Below are 18813 nucleotides of genomic sequence, written 5' to 3'. Positions count from 1 at the left end.
ACGTTTACGTCTACCATCCACACTACTCCGGAGTTTCTCTCTGCAGCGCCTAAAGCAGAGAAGTTTGGAAACGCTGCTCGCCCCACTTTAGTTTGAAAACTCCGGGGCTGCGTTGTAGTATGGACGTCTGGAAATGTCCACTTCCTGATTGGCTCCTATTAGTCATGACGCGACTGCAGAGAAGATAATCTGCTTCCACACCGGCACACGAATGCCCAGTGTACACGAAAGGTCACATGATGTAGGTTTTCAGGGGTGTTAGTACGAATGGGGATTAAAACTGGTACGGAGCTAAAACGTTCACATTGTTTAAAAAAAGAAAAATGAAAACGTATCATGAATGTAGCTTAAGTGATACATCACTGGTGTGAATGGGAGGCTACTGGCAAAATGATCCATGTGACATTCTGCCAGCAGCAGTGTTTCGGCTTCAGTGGCAATGTGGCAATCTTCACCATTGAAGCCACACATTGGCATGACCTTGTGGTTCGCTGATGCTTCCGGCATCAAGATAACTTGACAGAACGCATCAACTTGAACATGAAGGGATACATACGGCTCACTGCTGACACTGATAGCTGGAATCTATAGTGCAACACTTCATACTAATTCATTAGTATCATTGTGATTATAGCTTCTGGCCATCAGTGTCCTTAATCAGTATGGTGCCACTGTATTGTGGAGTCAAACTGTTCCTTTATTTTCCAGCCACTGGACTTTGAGAGCAAGCGCACACACAACGTCGTGGTGGAGGCCGTAAATAAGCACGTTGACCCTCGCTTCGTGGACCTGGGCTCCTTCCGCGACCAGACCATCGTCCGGGTCAGCGTGTCCGACATTGACGAGCCACCCATCTTTCAACCGGCAGAGGGCACTATCATGGAGGTGCAGGAGGACGCCAAAGTAGGAGCACTGGTTGGCGTCGTCACTGCCAGAGATCCGGATGTGAAGAATAAGCCTGTCAGGTATGACAAGGGATCCAAGGCCAACTACACTGAAAAAGAGAAATTCTTTATACTGACAAAGTGATAGAATCAGACTTGGTTCTTTTTATTGTAAAAAAAAAAAAAAAAAAACTCCTATTGGTGTACACTGTCCATAATGATAACTAATGTTATGATCCACATTAGAATGCAAACCAATACTACTTAAAGAGTAATGGATGCAAAGGAGAATTGTTTCTGACCCACTAGTACTGAGTTTGTACTTGTGTAATTTAATTTAGTGATATTACATTTGCCTTAAATCAAAACATTGCAGCCGTGTTAAAAATTACTAAATAGACGAAAGCATAGCGGTAGGAACAAAACAACACCGTGATACACAACTGCTTTTTGCAACAGTAGGTAGCCTGATAAAATATATAAACCAAAAACTCTGGCAATAAAATATTGCTGCGGAAGCATAGTCCTCCTGTCAAATATGAATTACACCATTGCAAATTTATGAACATCTTCTCTCTATGTGGATTGGATGGAACGCTGTAGCACTGCAACATGGACAGCCACCCCACGCACATCCACTGTATATTGCTTTAAACCTGTAAACATCTTTTTATTCTGGTACTATGCAACAATATAACTTCAAACTATAAGACACTAACTACGAATGAATATGTAGGTAGGCGTGAGAGAAAGATCTTTATTTTAAACAATATCTCCTGAAGATAGAGTGAAAGCCCAAGCAAACAGTGGGGGCTTGTATGAAACTGTCCCTTTTTTTCCCCCCTCTCAGATCACTGCGCATGATAAAAACAGTATCGTCTGATAATCTTCTGTACCGAGGTCTGGGGTTTATACATCCTCAGAAGAGCAATTGCAGTGTGAGAGGGGAATATAGATAAGGGCCAAGACAGTCTCACTGACGGAGTATACACCGACACACGCAGGGCCTGTGCAAATTACCCTGATTAAAAATGCATGAGGCTCAAAGATCCAGGTGTAATAAAGTACAACACAGTGGCAGCGCTGTCGTTCACCAGTGTCTTGGCAGCCCCCGAGTTGGAAGAGTGAGTGAGTGAGTGAGTGAGTGTGTGTGTGTGTGTGTGTGTGTGTGTGTGTGTGTGTGTGTGTGTGTGTGTGTGTGTGTGTGTGTGTGTGTGTGTGTGTGTGTGTGTGTGTGTGTGTGTGTGTGTGTGTGTGTGTGTGTGTGTGTGTGTGTGTGTGCGCGTGTGCGTGCGTAGTAAGTGCGTGCGTAGTAAGTGCGTGCGTAGTAAGTGCGTGCGTAGTAAGTGCGTGCGTAGTAAGTGCGTGCGTGCGTGCGTAGTAAGTGAATGTGTGAGTGAATGTGTGAGTGAAAGGGAGGGTGACAGCTTGGGCCAGGAGCCTCCTACAGAGCAAAGTTGGCGAGCTCGTAGCTTTCTGACAGAAGACAACACTGAAGACTCAACATAATTAAAGCGCCCTGCGTGGTCAGATTTTAAAAGATTGAACTGTACATGTGCGGTGGTTCAGATCACGACCCCCGTCGTTTGGCGTGAGAGATCCATTCCTCCACAACTTGAGCACACTGCAAATGGAACAATACTTGTCATAGAGCAACTTGAACCAAGCAAATCCGACAAGGGAAAAGGAGTCAGGCAAGAGAATTGTGCAAGTGGGAAACAACTTACATTCAGATGCCCTCGAATACAGGGGTTTTTTTTGTTTTAAGGAAGACAGATTAAATACTGCTTTGCTTATATGATGCCAATGTGAAAATGCACGTGTGCAGCAGCCAAGTTTGTATTTTTGTTCAAAAGATGGATGATGGTTGAAAAAAAAAAAAAAAAAAGGTTTTGATTCTGATGGTGGGAGATTTTGTCCATGAGCAAAATACAGGGTGATGATTCCACCCCCCGCTCCCGTCCCCCTATAAAACCTGACGTGTACTGGAAACTGAAGGTTTATTTTTATTTCTTATTTTTTATTTATCACGGTCGGCATGAGGGGAGACGAGGATTCTCTGGGTTTTGGATTTTAAGAATAGGAAAGGTAAAACAAGGAGTTGTGCTGCACAACCGTAGGGTTGGCGCAGGACAGAGTCATTTTATTTTCATTGCTGCACATGACAAGGGTAAGGGTAGGTGTGAATGTAAACCAGTCAAATCCGATGACTGCCCTGAATAAGATGCATTTAATGTGACCGAGCACGTGGATGGAGATACACATTCATGGAGGCTGCATATTTGACCGCGCGTCTTAAATGCAAGTGCTTCACTTTCATGTGAACTGACTTCAAATATAGATTTTCTTGAGGAAAATTCCTCCACATCTGGTCACACAATGACTAATAAACAGCAGAGGAGGATGTTAATGAACAAACGCAGTTTCATTTATAGACATAAATGAAATTGCAATTCAACGCCCTCACTTATTATTGAATCAAGGGATGCATGATCAGAAACCCATTAAATCCATGTACTTTTTTTTTTTTTTTTTTTAAAACAACACACCGGTTTAGCATATATGGCTCCTCTGATTACTGTATGTTTTATATCTACAGCATGTGACCAAAAGTCTCATGAGACCTGGGAGAATGCTGGCTGGCATGTTTGTCAGAGACGCCGAGAGAGCTCATAATGCCCACGGTATTTTTTTATTTATTTCACGTGGGCGTGAGTAAGGCAGCCAGCTGCGAGCGTGTGCGTGTGCGTGTGCGTGTGCGCGTGTGTGTGTGCGTGTGCGTGATGAGGAACCAAGAACAAAGAAACCTTTCAGCAGATTTTTATTGACCACCACTCTTTTGAGAGCTCCAAGTACCCAAAAGAAGGAAAGATGCTTTTGTGGTTTTTTTCTTGAGTACACAATGAAAATTTAATGTTTGTTTTCTTACCCTGAACAGGCAAAGAAGGAGTCAGTATATATAGCTGCTTGCAGTTAGGGACCCAGTGCTATAAGTCACAGGACCTGGGACAAGTCTCCTTTAAATGCCTTTCAAATGTAATTATTTTAACCTTGGTCCCTTCTGCGTAGCCCATAGTAAGCTCTTAAGTCCTCGTTAAACCAAAGAGAGTATATCTTAATTTACTCTGTCCCTCACTTACTACTTCTCTTTCTCAACATATACAGTACTTACTTGCTTCTTCGTGTCTGTTGTAATAGGTTCTCCATCGATCGGACCACGGACCAGGAGATGATCTTCCATATTGATCCCGATTCGGGGGCCATCACACTGGGCAAGATTTTGGACCGAGAGACTGCAGGCTGGCACAATATCACGGTGAAGGCTGTAGAAGCAGGTACATCGCTGCCCATTTCAAAATTGAACGTATTACATTAAGGGTTTGTACGTCATCATACCGCTGAGAAGAGTGGGGTATAACTTATCATTTGATGACATTTTCACCTCGACAGAATTCCTGAACGTAGCTCTGAACCAAAACGTGTTGTTTCCGAATTTTGTTTGGACGTTTAACACGTCAATAATAAAAAAAACTTGCTCGAAGAGACACACTTTCATGATTGCACCAATATAGTAGCTATAAAATAGCAAATCATTTAAATTTAAATCATAACTCTTTACAATGACAGTTAGTGTATTAGCCATCTGCTCCTCTTCCTTATAAAACCTAAGGACACAACAACAAAACTCAGATAAGTGACGGGTAAATTCTGCCCAAGTTGAAACCGCTTGCGTTTGATCGAATAACTTACAGCCCGGTTTTCCAAAACAAGGAAGTTAAGATTGACAATTGACTCGCTTCGTCTACACCCGGCGCCTGCCTGTGACGGAGACTCCCCATGTTGACTCTCACTAGGGATGAGGAGGGGTGACAGACAACCCCGGAATGCTGTGATCTTCAGCCACTAAAGGCTTTTTGCACAGTTTCCAGTGTTGTGGCTTCGAGCGTTGAGAACGGCAGAGAAAAGGAAAATGTAAAATATAGTAAAAAATGGAGGCAAGAATTTCCTGTGAACAGCATCTGAGACCAAGATAGAGGAAATGAATGAATAACAGTAACTCTGAGGAGGCTAATTGTAAAATATCCTGTGTTGCAATGGCATTAATTAATAGTTTTACATTCTGTAGCATGAGCTGATGCTCGTGTGACTGAAAAATAAGTGTTGTGTGTGACGTGCGGAACGACCGTTGGAAATATTGCCTTTTTTTTTTAACTCCCATCTACAACATTATTAATGCATGTAGAACTTTTACGGGGTCAATAAAAAAAACATGAGTATCTTTTGTTTGTGTGTATTGTCAAAATAGCTTGTCAGGCTGAAATCACACAGGACCAGTTTCATTCGTCATTTTTCTGATACCAGGTGGGAATATACAGTCGCCATGTTATCACATTTCTTGGAGCTGATGTATACATCACAGGAAATCAAGTAAGAGCTTCCCACAACTTCCGATTTTTTTTCATCTCATTGGTTTCCTCTTTTTTTTTGTCATAGCAAAGTACATGAAGAATGGAATAACTTGGGGAAACTGGGAAGTTATTACAATATCATTAGAAGTAAACTTGAGAAAGGAGGAGGCCTATTCCCCACTTTTTCAATCTTATACAGATGAAGTGGTTTTGGGATTGCAGTGAAAGCAGAGGAGATTGCATTCCGCATGTAACTGGTATCCGCCATCGCAGGGTTAGGGGGAGGAAGAGGAAAACAAAGCACATAAACAAAGCTGATTTTAAAATGTCTTTATGTTTGTTCCTCTCTCATATAGCCCAGACTGTGATTACTGCAATAATCAATATGGCCTAAGCTGAATAGTAAGCAGTCTCACCCAACACAAACATCAAGTCAAAATTAGACTTTCCGAGGCTCCTTTTTTTTCCAAGCTGTAATTCCCAGAGCAATTTGGGCGCTTTTGTTGCTCCGTCTCTTTATGCTTGGCATTATGTCATAGGCACATTTTAATGTTAATTGAACATTTAGAGCGGCCCTACCCCCTCCAATATCACACGTAAACACATGCCTGCACTTGAGAGATAAAGCCTCTCACGTCGCCTTCCAGTGAAACATCCGGACAGACCGAGTCAATGGTCAGCGCCATCAGAATTCCCATCCGTGGTGTTTCTCTATCACCTGTTAGCTCACAGAGTCCTGAAGGCTGTAGATGCACAGACAGGAGGCAGGGAAAGAAGAACGAGAGAGATGAGAAGTGGGGATGGGATGGGTGCACTCGTGAAGAAGCTTTTATAGAGTGTTTCAAGGAAGAACTTTATTTTCTCCATAATGATCTTGTTACTGTTTATCTGTCGCGTCCCGCTGCTCATTAAGGCCGGAGAGCCACAAGGTCAGCTCGGCCGAGGACATTGTTTAAACTAGAGATTTGCAGCACACCCTTAATTATTCCCCCAGTCCATTACTGACCTCTGAACTATTGCAATGCCACTGTATCAGTATTGGACAAGTGACAGCCGCATTCGGACGCTGCTCCATGTCTGTGCCCCAGGATTAACCCCGACTACAAAACTGCAAGGCACACTATAAGATGTCAGTTACTGCACATGTGTCTGCGGGCTACACGGAGAGGCTTTTGTTCAACTGCAAGTACAAGCAAACTGACCTGTAAAGACGAATGCATACTCACGGCACGGTTTTCAAATTCAGCCAATTAAAACAAATAGCAACCGCTAGCGTCTCTTCTTGCAGAACACGAGTTCTCGTCCGTGTAGTTTTTTTGACTCCCATCCAGAGAACACAGAACCCCCCTTCGTGCAGGAGAAGTACTAAACTGCACTGTCACTATAGCCAGGGTACTCGTACTTCCTGACAGTCTTCTCCATAGAAACATATCGGGCTAAGTCGGAGTGACATATAATTTTCGAGAACCGATGGCAAGTATGATATCACCTTGCAAACTGCTTTCTTACCCAGACAGGTGCGCGGGGGGAAAAAAGAGCCTCGCCCTGAGGGCAAAAAGATCCCGAAGTAGCTGGAAAGTCTTTATCTCTTGCACCGTTGCAGGGGAAGACATTTCCTGCAGAATAACTTTTCGAACTTGCTGCCTGACAAACAAATGCACGCGAAAGGGCAAAGAGAAAAAAAGTAGAAAAGTCCCACTTGTAGAAAAGACTTGAAGTCGAAATGGGATGAAATTTGAATTTAACAAGGCACAGAACAGGGGCGTTATTATCATTATTATTATTATTATTATTATCATCATTATTATAGAAATGATGCACCACAGAGGGTTTAAAGTGCTCCACTTCGAAGAGTGTAGTAGAATATGTCCGCAAGGCCAGGGACATATAATAATGTGTAATCAGGGATGCCGCTGTCATCAGGGTTACTTGACTTTTTTGTTGTTTATTGTGTATTGATGGCTTGTATAGATCGGTAGGCTCCACCGGGATGAACACAAAGTGTACCTTTTTTTGTTTGTTTGGTTGCTTCATTATCTGTTCATCGATGATTCAAACCCCACTCGGTGAATTTTAATGAAGCACCAGGCTTGATACATCTGCCACTGCGGTGCAGCGTGTTCGCAATCACACCGTTCCTCTGATCACCTTTGATGCACACTCGACTGTTATGCCAACTCGAATAGTTGATTTCTCATTCGGCATACGTCCAAAAATCACCAGAGATCCCACACAAGAATAATGATCAAAATGTTTCGGGGGCTCACATTAATATCAATTCTTCGCTGAGAAAGTAGGACTTCGGTTAGCACAGTGAGTGGAGTCAGCAGTTAATGAAAACAGAATAGGATTCTGGAGGTGTGTGGAATGTATTCAAATGAAAGAATTTCTTGAACTCAGAGTGCGTCGTGTTGCCAGTATGAAAAAAGAGCACCACAACAGTTAAACGACGGGGCTCCTCACAGTTTCCAGTCACTGACAGCGGTGCGTTGGCAGAGACACTGTGAGGTTCGGATCAACCCAACGCCAGATTTTCCAAACGAACCATGTTTATTATTTCCTTTCTGAAGGGGGCGACTGGGCCAGCGATATTCACAAAGACAGTCTCGTATGACATGACATGAGTGGACAAAACAGAATCTCACCCGTGACTTATCCAGGTGTTGTTGTCTGAATGGTCTTATTAATTGTCTGAATTTGAACTTATTCATGTGACATTGTAGAACGTCGCATAATTTCACAATATACATTTGTGTAGAGTGGTAGAGTTCATCACGAAACATTTTCCTCCCGACGAACTGATGTACACGCCGGCAGAGTTCTTTTCATACAATCATTTTGTGTTATTTACAAAGGAACAATTAGTGTGTATTATATTTCTGTAAAAGTGTTTCCACTGAGCAGGCAAACAATTTGCTATAATTGGTTTCTTGGTTGATAAGTCATGTAATATGCATCACGTATACATGGGTAACAATTAAAACCAAGTTGTTGGGTGTTGTGATGGAAAGTCTAATTGTGATGTGTTCTGTATTTGTTTGGCTTTATAGCTTTAGCGAGATTGTTGTTTGCATTCATTTCTGTCCTACAAGGGTTTTTTTTGTCGTGGAAATGAATGAGAAGCAGCTGGCACAGACACAGAGAAATCCTATTTATTTGGAAGCACGTTTTGATTATATTATCCCTGGTATATCAGACATGCGTGTCTCCCCGGATGCTAAACCTGTTTAATGTTGATAGTGGTGAAAATTACTTTCCTCATTTGTTGGCTGAATATTGTAATGTAAATGAGTGTCTCTCAGTGTACATGGACGTCTGGGCACATTCACTTTCTCCTCACTGTTACATTGTCTGAGGGCAGACAAGCTTTTCTTAACAAGTTTGTATTTGAAAAGGGGTAATTGTTCAATTGTGAAATCAAAATTTTTCATGTAGCACGTACCATAGTATTAGCCCATTTTACGTCATGTTTTAAATAATTCAGTGTAAAGCGTTTGAGATCATTTGTGCCGTAAGCATGGCGATCATGTAGAGCTCCAAGCTCCCAAAACTCAAAGGAAGTCTGAACTGTAAAGGAGAGTTTTTGGTCGCACACGTGGTGAATCCGACACTGTTGAGTACCGACTTATTTTCCTTTTCCCCTCGTGCCAAAAGTGACATTTTAAACCAAACTCTTTCCCCCCGGCGAAGAAGATGAACCGTTTGGTCACAAGCGGGCATGACACTCCTGACACAAACCCACACAATCACGGATGCATGCAAAGGCACGCACGCACGCACACACACACACACACACACACACACACACACACACACACACACACAACCTCCCTCTGTCTTCCCTGAAGTTATGTCAGTATAATTTAGTGCATGGAAGATGTGCTGCAGTCATACTGAAAGATTTGCAACAGCTGGTGTGTGCCGCACAGATGCAGAGCATGCCAATAATCTGTTGAAATCCTTTTATTCTTCTTCTCTATCTGAAGACAGATTTAGAACAGCACCACTTGGTCCAGATGAATGAACCTGTCTGCCTGAATAACTCTTTTTTTTTTTCTTTCTTCTTTTTCCCCCCCACCCCCCGTGCAGAGAGTTGCGGATGGGTAGGGGTGGGGCATCCTCATATTGTTTCATCTGTTTTCAATTCTGTGAATTGAAATGTGAAATGTGTAGCGTCTCATGATTGCTGTTTTTTTCATTCTGGCACAGCGGGGACAGCAGCATAATGTGAAGACGAAATTAGAAGAGGAAGAAGAGAGATATCTAGCACCGGCGACGCTCTCTGTACATTTACGTTCTTGCTGCCGCTGCAGCAGCGAAAAGCAGTCAATTAAAACCCAGCATTGATGTGGGGATTATGCTATTCGTTGAGACCAGCATTCTCATTAGCTGCTGTGCCACAGTTGGACAGAGCGGAGTGGTGAGCGAGGCAGAGAGCTTGAACAATTGTCTGCCATAGTCGGATGACCATTGTTTTGACTGGCTGTCTTTGGTAAACTGTCCTGTCCTTTTATTCCGTCCAGCCTGTGGCCCATCCGTATGTCAGCCGTCGACATCTCTGTCGTCCGTTCTGCTCACAGATGGAAGGAAAATCAGAGACAAAGCACCGCTGAGTTCACCCATAGGTTCCTGTTTGGGCTCTTTTGAAGCCCGAAGTTTACCCTTGACATCATCTTGTCACAAAGCAAACGCGCCCCAAGACAGTGCATGAAAGAAATTGTGTTGATAAGGTCCTTCAGATATTATACTGCAGCCTGATTTGGTAGACTTATGGTCCTCCCAGCTCACCGCGTTTATCCTGTGGCAAATAGTTCGTCACTCCTACTTACAGCTAACGATTTGTTAAAATTGCAAACACTTACCTGGATCAACCTCTGTGTTAATTTTGTTTTTTACATAAACTGTCCACTCGTCAGTAATTTCACAATGTGAAGGTACTCGTTCTTAAGAGTGAAGTCACCTAATTGCACTTAACTCTCTGCTGTATTTACATAATTACAGCACTTTGGATTCAATCAGTGGAGTTCTTTTCACCGTGAGCATTTATGTATGTTTTCACATCAGCGGGTAATTGTCAGTGGCGGCATGTTGCTACATTTTCTGTAGGGTGCCACTCAGATGCGTAAACTGGATGGTGACAGATGCATGCACTAATTTATTCATAAGCTGTGTACTTTAATTAACCGGCATATTCAGACCAACACTTGAAGCAACCGCATCACTCATTTACCACTGTGATAATGTTCTCCTCCTATTTCTCTCTCTAACTCACACTCGTGTGCGCACACACACACACACACACACACACACACACACACACACACACACACACACACACACACACACACACACACACACACACACACACACACATACACTGGGGGCCTCCGGCTCCCTCCTGTACTGCACATAGTTCTTTATGAGTAGAATGGAAAACTAAGTCAAACATTATCATACGCTTAAAAATGGGAGTTAAGATTCAAAGAAGTCTAGCTAATTTGAAGTGGGTTTTGATTGTACTAATTATATAATCTTCTCCCACTCTTCTGGCACATTAAGAAAAATGTCTTGAGAGTGCATTGTGGTGTTGTTCCTCGTGTACTATCTATTTGGAAGCGGCCAGGAGAAATAAAATTACAGCGCTACATTTGCAATTTTGTCAAAAGCGTTCATTTGCCATTATCGCCCAGCTGAGGTGGGCCTCTTGCACTCAGCCTATTAAACAGCCATAGACTGTCGTGTCATTATCAGATTGCGAGAGCCTCGAGACAAAAAAATGGATTCCTCGCTGCCATTTTCATGTCACACACTGGTGCCAAGAAGTGATATTTGGGTAATTTGTGCAATTTGAGGAGGCATTACCTTAAAGCCCCCTCAGCGCTGCCTGCCTCCATGAGGGAAACTGCATCAATCTTAGTCTTGCCTCACCCATAATGAAGGCGGACAGGAAGAGCATGGAGAGCCTCACGCCTCGTAGACACCAGCCTCGTATGGCAAAGTCAGCAGGTCGGCAGCATGTGAGCAGCACGTTTACACTGGATCTGTTCAGTAAGTGCTGCTGGTGGGGGGGGTTAGGGTATTGCAGGTGCATAAATCGTAGCCCAATACATAATTCCCTGTAGTTACACACATGCAGTAAATTGGCTTGAAACAAGAAAATACACTTTGGTTTGCTGTTGCGTGTGTGAAGCGCAAGTGAGACATGTGCAGTTTGAAGCCTGTGAAGACAGCACTCAACGCTGTGTTGAATTAGACTGATGTCGTCGATATGTTTTTCTTCTCTCTCTCTCTCCGGCAGAAAACCACACCATGGCATCCCACTCTGCAGTGAGTATTCGAATCCTGGATGTGAACGACAATCCTCCTGAGCTGGCCACACCGTACGAAGCCTCTATATGTGAGGATGCCAAACCAGGACAGGTACGGTTTTCTTGCCTTATGTTTGTTATATATGCATATAAAGCCCAAATTAAGTGGACATAACTAATATGCGATTGCTGTTTGCTGAGCAACAAGGTAAATTATGAACGTCGTGGTGATCGAATTTCTGTAGCTTCACAGATTGATCCCCGGGTTAATCAGTTCTGGTGAAAATGAAGGCAGAAAGTTAGAGTGCCTGACAACAGCGTTGTACCAGGGCATTAACATATTTCATTGATATCATAAAAAAGAAAAGAAATGTAGTACTTCAGTTTGAAGGGGCCAGTGCCAAACACAGCACACAGCCTTCACAGTATTGAGCTTAGAGCATTTATTCATGTTTCAAAACCAAAGCTAATTATTGATATGAAGTGAGCTTAAGTCTATTCAGCCATGGATTTTTATAATAGAACATCAATTTTTTTGTCCTGCGTTAATACATATTAATCACAGTAGTACTGTACCTAGATGAACACAGAATTAATGCAATTCACACATGAAATCATTATAACAAACAAGGCATTAGCATTGTCAATTTAAAATATATTTTACATGAAACACACAGAAAGAAATATAAGTAATTTGGGTCTCGGATTTACATTTTTTTCTGTCTGTTCCCATATGTAAGTTACAGTTCTCGGTTGCTAATATCATTGACCTGTTCATACTGGGCATTAAAATATCTCTAAACGTCCGGTGTCAGTGATTGGGGAAAGATTTATGAAGTTTATCATAATCAATGTCGGGTAGACAATTCAAAAACCCTTTTTTTCCATTCTGAATAATATCTCCACTGAAAATATTGTTAGACAAACACACTGTTTGAATCTGATTTGGATCTGATCATTAATCTGATATTCTCCTGTGACCACATTTGATTTAGGCTATGTGGTCACAGGAGATTTAACCTTAATGGATATTGTATAAAATATCTGCATTATTCTCGATGTAGACACAAACTTCAACCTATAAATCCGCAAACTTCAACCTATAAATCCGCATTTTCTCCCCGGGCAAGACACTTAACACTAAATTGCCCCTGACGGCTCTTCCGGCAGTGTATGAATATGTATAAATGTGGCAGAAAAAGCGTGGTCAATAGCAGCGATGTATGAATGTGTGTGAATTGGGGAATGTGACTAGAAAAGTCCTATATCAATATAGTCCATTTTCCAATAAGGATCATGAATGCAGAAAAGCCATTCTGAATATGCATGCAAGAGAAAAATTCACAGCATCAAATTATATGTACTGGGAAATATAATGCATGAAAAGAGTGGAGCCCTAAAAGCGGGATTGATAATTTATTTTACAGAATAATCAAATTGTGTTTACTGTATGTGAGAGTTGTGTTTCTTGAAACTAAATAATGGATTTGAGGAAATAGCATTTGAATGGTTGCAGTTTGTCAGATTCTTCCTCCTCTACAGAAGTGGGCATCAATTTTCAATCATGAAAAAAAAAACCTACAGTCAGAGAAATCAAGTTTTATACAGTATGATAAATACCTTAATGTCAAACCGCTGAACTCTGAGAGAACAGCAGGTGCAACATGAGGGGAAAACAAAACCCCAAAACATGATTTTCATATTCATCATTAACTAGTACAGCACAAAGATTTGAACCGTTTAAAAAAAAGAATATATATATATATATATATATATATATATATATATATATATATATATATATAGGAGACGGTACCAGTCCAGCTCCTTCCACTGATCACCATAAAAATGGACAAAGTCATTAGGGTGTTTTATTCTACTTACATAGTCAGCCAGCCCTGGGCTAAGTTAGACCCAATTATCATGTGCAAAGCAAAGGAATAATTAAAAAGTAAGGCTTAAAAGTGGGGCCTCCATGCTGGAAGCTGCATTTACATGTGTAATGAGGCTCGCCGCCCCCCCCCCCCCCCCCCCCCCAGATCGACAGACTCTTAACCACTTATTGCCCCCCTGTGCCTCCGCAACACCGCCCACCTGCGCCTTTTTCTGCAACATTGTCTGGTCTGATCTCGCTCAACCCCTTCTCCCGTTCCCTCTCCCATCTGCAGGAGCTCACATTAACCTTCAGCTCCTAATCACACGGAGATGATTAGTCTTCCAGCAGAAAGATCATCGCTGGCTCCCAGCAAAGTAACGGAAAAGGTTTTTAATGCTCTCATTAAGGAAAATAGGCAGTGGAATAATTCAAACTCCAATTACAAACCGAAGAAATGTATTCATAAGTGCATACATGCAGCAGTGTTGCTGTCTCCGTCCGTCCACCGGTCCATGAGCAGGTTTTACAAATGAAAGAGAAACACTTTGCAACATCTGTTCTTCTTTTGTTACTTGTCCGCTCTTGATTTTTGGTGTCTCTCTTGTTGTCTGTTCTCTGTAGACTCTCTTTGTGTGTTGTTGTTGTTGTTGTTGTTGGTTGCATCTCTGTGTGAGTCGCCTGCTGAGATCGAATGGAAATGTGTTAGCCCTGGGGTCAAAGGCTTTGCAACGCTCATTTTCAGCCCTGAGGGGTAACCAGTGGAGGGCACGGAGGAAACAAATTTCCCCTCCACGTTATTTTCGGAATAACATTTTAAAGACTGGTTTCCACTCGTCCTTGTCAGTCGCTGAATCTTTGCCTTTGGAAGACGGAGTGAGAGGTGCCAAGGATCTTTTGGGGATCTGAGGATTCAGTGTGTGTGTGTGTCTGCGTGTCTTTTTTTCACTGATTAACAGCAGTTCTCTGTTGCACTGCGGCCTTCTAGCCCACACAGAAGAGTGAACGAATTGACTAAAGGTTTACTGGTGTTGGATTTGAATACAATTTTACATAGTGACAGGATAAACTGCGCTCGTCAACTGAGATCTGCTCAATTTCCCGCCGTCTATAAGCGAGATTTTGATTGACAATACTCTCGGAAGATCAGAGGTGCTGGCGCTCGGCCCTCGTTTAAAAACCCTTCGTCTCTTGAGGGGTAATTGAGTTGCTCGGCAACTGTCCAATCAGTCAAATTTGGCCACATCAGATATTCAAGCCAGCACTTGCCCTGTGTTTTTTTCTTCTTCTTCAATTTCTCACCAACACCGCCATTCTTCCTGAAATGGGATGCGTTGGAGGAATGTGGCGCAAAAGGAGATGATGCCGCGCAGCCTTCGTGAATCTCCGTCACTGGCGACTTAATGGGTATTTCCGGCGGCACAAAGTTGCTGAGCGGCGTTTGACTTTTTCTTTCTTTTTTTCAATAGCAGCCATACTGTCACACGCAGCAGGTTCCATTTTTACCATCATTCTATCGTTTACTATCAAGATCACACAAAGATATGTGTAGACACATTTTTTGACGTGGCACCCTATTCACGTTTGTCATGGTCTGGTCTGTTGATCCGTAGACAAAGTGCTCACGATGAAGACAATACATCTACGAGTGTGTTCCTGGATCTTTGGATCTGCCTGGCACTGACAATTTGACAGTCAGACATAAAAAATAAACCTATATTGCAGAATCTTCCTATTAAATGTTATTGTAAGTATTTTTATATGGGGCTCTTCCAGTTTGCAATTAAAGTTCAGAGGTCAAAAGCATAGGGCTCGGTCGAAGCAGAGGGACGTTGCCTCTCGCATTTATTTATTCGGTGAAATAAGCTGCCAAAGGGAGAAGTCCAGAGGCACACGCATCCGCCAACAGATGTTTGTGTGTAAAATGAGCTTCAATTTTGTTTCAGTTCCCCAGCATGTTTTTAATCAATTTGGAAACTTGGACGCGAGGCAACAGTTCTCGGAAAAAAAATGCCTAATTAAGTCCATTTTTCTTTTCACCTGGTAATGGACGTCAAGCACCGGTGGGCCGCCCTCCTCTGCATGCAAACGCCTCCGGACCGGAAGAATGTGCACTTGGTTCGCCTCACCTCTCCTCCGTTGAGAAAACGAAAATCCGAAGTTAGAGGAGTTGCGTTGCAGCTTTGTTCAGAGTCTACTCTGATTCACCTTCTCTGGGGCCTGTGGCGCTGGCAGCAGGAATTGGAGGCCATACAGCGACTGAATCAACCGTCAAATTGCTTAACTCCATACTCAAAACATTTACTTAAGGAGTGGTCCTTTAGTTCCCATCAATCAACCCATCACTATATGTCTGTCTGTCTGTCTGTCTGTCTGTCTGTCTGTCTGTCTGTCTCACGTGCAGAATGTCTTTGCTTTCTCCTTTTCCCACTAATTATATCATGAACACAACCACGCGTGGCTCTTCCTGCAGACTCTTAAAGACGTGCATGCACACACCCACACACACATGCTCGTTCACGCCACACTCTTAATATGCCGCCTCCACCCCCGGTTTACTGAGCTAATGAGGAGCGCGCCATTGTCTCCTGTTATGTGCGGCGTTATCACCCGGTCTCGCTCGCGGAGTGTCGGCTCCCTGGCTCAGGTCGGGCTTCTCCGTGGAACCGCAGAGAAAATCAGATTAACCTAAGCCTTTTAACTGCGGTCGGGTTTGATCGCATTTGAGGGTTGGCAACGCAACACTATTTTGTTTGTGTTTGGGAGGGAGAATGCGTGTGGAGGGAGGGGGAAGGGCTGGCTGACAAGTAAATAAAAAAAAATAAAAAAACGGCTAAGCAGCTTTTGCTCGGGGACACAGTTCAAGCCAGGGCCATGACACAAAGTGTTAAATAGCTTGTCACCTTCTATTCACTGGGCCTGCCAGGGGTCTTATCCAGGTCCATGTCCAGCGGTGAAAATAGAAAGCAAAACAGGTAACTTTACAGTTATGTTAGAGTGAGAAAGAATAAGGGAGGAAATAAAGGGGCTGCACGGTAAATAAAGATTGGATTCACACTTTCAGTACAGTGTTGTACAGTGCAGAACCGTGCAAAAAAAGAAATGTATTGTATTCCATTTTCTAGAGCATCAATTACAGGTTCATCTGCACAGCAAATGTGTTTGTTCTTTTAATTTCAATTTTTTTTTGCATGAAAATACCCCGCTGAGGATGCCCGACATAACCGCGAGGTTTATTTTTTTAAATGTGCTTGAGGAGTAACGGTTGGCACCCTGCTGTCAGTAAGATGTGGTAAGACGGGCCTCCGCCAACAGAAACATGCTTTAGCTTCTTCCTCTGTAATGGCAACAATTTTGTTTTGCTACCATCCACTGTTTCATGCCTCTATTCCGCAAACAGAAAAAGACCTACGAACTAAATATGGCAACCACAACTATCGCAGCGCGGTGTGTGTGGTGTCACAGAGGAGACACCAACAATCATTGAAGGCTTTGTCTTAGGTGCACATCTTTATTTCTTTTAAGTTAAGGAAGCACGTCGTTCTCGTCGTCAAAAATGTCAGGTTTGGGAAAAGACAATTTAGCCGTCACAACGCCCCAGAGATCATATTTGGAAGTGGAACACTTCATTCTACCGAGTTAGAAAAGCACGTGAAAACATTTTTCTCCCGTTAGTCAAAGAAAGTGACTGATTCCTTAATTCATTCTCCATATTCACAGCAACCTGACACCTGATTTTCATAACTTGATCTTTTGGAGAGTCTTCTCTTATTCCTAATCTCAGCGTATGTACATATAATTCCGTACAAGATGTTCCTTTTGATTCTGTAAATCCCGGTTCAATCCCACCTCTGACTCAGCGATTTCTGTCACAACTGCAAACCCAAACTGTAGTTATTAATTTTCATTCCACGATGCTTCTGCAGGTCAGTTTGAATCTTTTCACTCTCTTTGAATGTGAAATTCTTGTCTCATTAGCATTGACTGTGTTAAAGGAGGCAGAGAGGGGAGCCCGGGTGGTTTTCGCCGTCGGCCCTCAATCCCTCTGTCTCTCACACACACACACACACACCCACACACAGACACTTGAAATTATATTCACATTTATATTCATACAAATTATCCTCTGCTGTTTCAGTAATTGGAAGTTACTCTGGATAATGGTGTGAATCCATGAAATGCGAAATATTAATATTTCCATTTATATTATATGATTGCGTGTAGATGTTTACAGACAAAGTCAACTGTGGACCAATTTATTGACATGTACAGTGGGTTGCTATGCTAAAAGCACCTAAAACAGGCACTTTTTCCTCCATGGTCTCTGTTATTTTTTTTGATAGAGACAGTGCAGAGAGGCAGAGAATGGATGACACGCAGCAAGGGGCCCCGGCTACACCCGCGGCGCTGTGGTCAAGACTCAGTTTTTCACATGCGTTCTGCACTGAACTAGTGGGTTGTCCCCAAAACAACACACAATTTCTAAATGAGCCCTAAAGATGCTAAGATGTGATTCAGTTCAACCACAGTGCGACCATTCAGCCATGTATTGGATCAGACAAAAATAATGCAAGTCTTAGATTAGTGATGTTATTGTAATTACTTTGCACAAGCTTGATTTCTACCATTCTGCATCCACGTCTTCGTCTGCCGATGTTTCCCAATCCGACGCACCGCGCCCAATGACACGAGCGCACAATCCTCGCCTGTCAGCCCCTTTTCCTCGCCCACCTCGTGGTATTTGTCTGACTAAATGCAGAGGGACAGATATCATATTGTGCCACGTGCGTAGAGAAAGAGGCAGGCGTAGAAAGCCCAATACTAAGTATGGCCTGGGGTAACGGAGGCCTGTCAGCTCTGCCGTGCTGTCTCACAGCTGGCTGAGTGGGCCACCGCGACAGATCACCTCAGTTTGGCCGCGGCGCCGCCGTCCTTCCGCACCCCTGCGAGAGTCAGTTTGAAAAATACTGTATAGATGCTAAGCCTGTCTCATACACAAACTCCGCTGTCACATACACACGGGCCCAACGCCTCGTGCGCATACGAAAAAAGATACTAAAACTAAGATGCAGTAGAGCAGGAGTGAGTAAAAGAGAAACCCGAAATACACAGACTAGGGGGAAAAACAAAACAGCCAGACAGACCTTTAGTTTTGAGAGGGCAGCATTTTGTGAGTTGAAGACTGAGAGTGAGTCATTTATTCTACGCACGAAATCCCTTTTATTTTTGCCGTTTAATTATTAACGTGGTATCGGACAAACCAGCAGACCAGACAGACTGGAATATTCTGTTGTCCATCAGTACTCGCCGTCGTCGAATTGTTTACAGCACAAAGGTCG

The 18813-nt window shown here is 43.0% G+C and overlaps 1 protein-coding gene across 1 annotated transcript in view; it reads left to right on the top strand.

The window, feature by feature from the left end:
- Positions 1-18813, top strand: part of LOC118309898 (cadherin-22-like) — a 134019-nt gene that overhangs the window by 99911 nt on the left and 15295 nt on the right. The window contains exons 8-10 of the mRNA XM_047332949.1: positions 709-965; positions 4083-4219; positions 11592-11713. Coding sequence (XP_047188905.1) covers positions 709-965; positions 4083-4219; positions 11592-11713 — 516 coding nt within the window. The remainder of the gene's footprint in view (positions 1-708; positions 966-4082; positions 4220-11591; positions 11714-18813) is intronic.

This window comes from Scophthalmus maximus, chromosome 6, assembly GCF_022379125.1.
Source record: "Scophthalmus maximus strain ysfricsl-2021 chromosome 6, ASM2237912v1, whole genome shotgun sequence".
Classification (NCBI taxonomy): domain Eukaryota; kingdom Metazoa; phylum Chordata; class Actinopteri; order Pleuronectiformes; family Scophthalmidae; genus Scophthalmus; species Scophthalmus maximus.
Note: the sequence above shows the minus strand (reverse complement) of the source record. Positions and strands in the feature narration are given on the sequence as shown.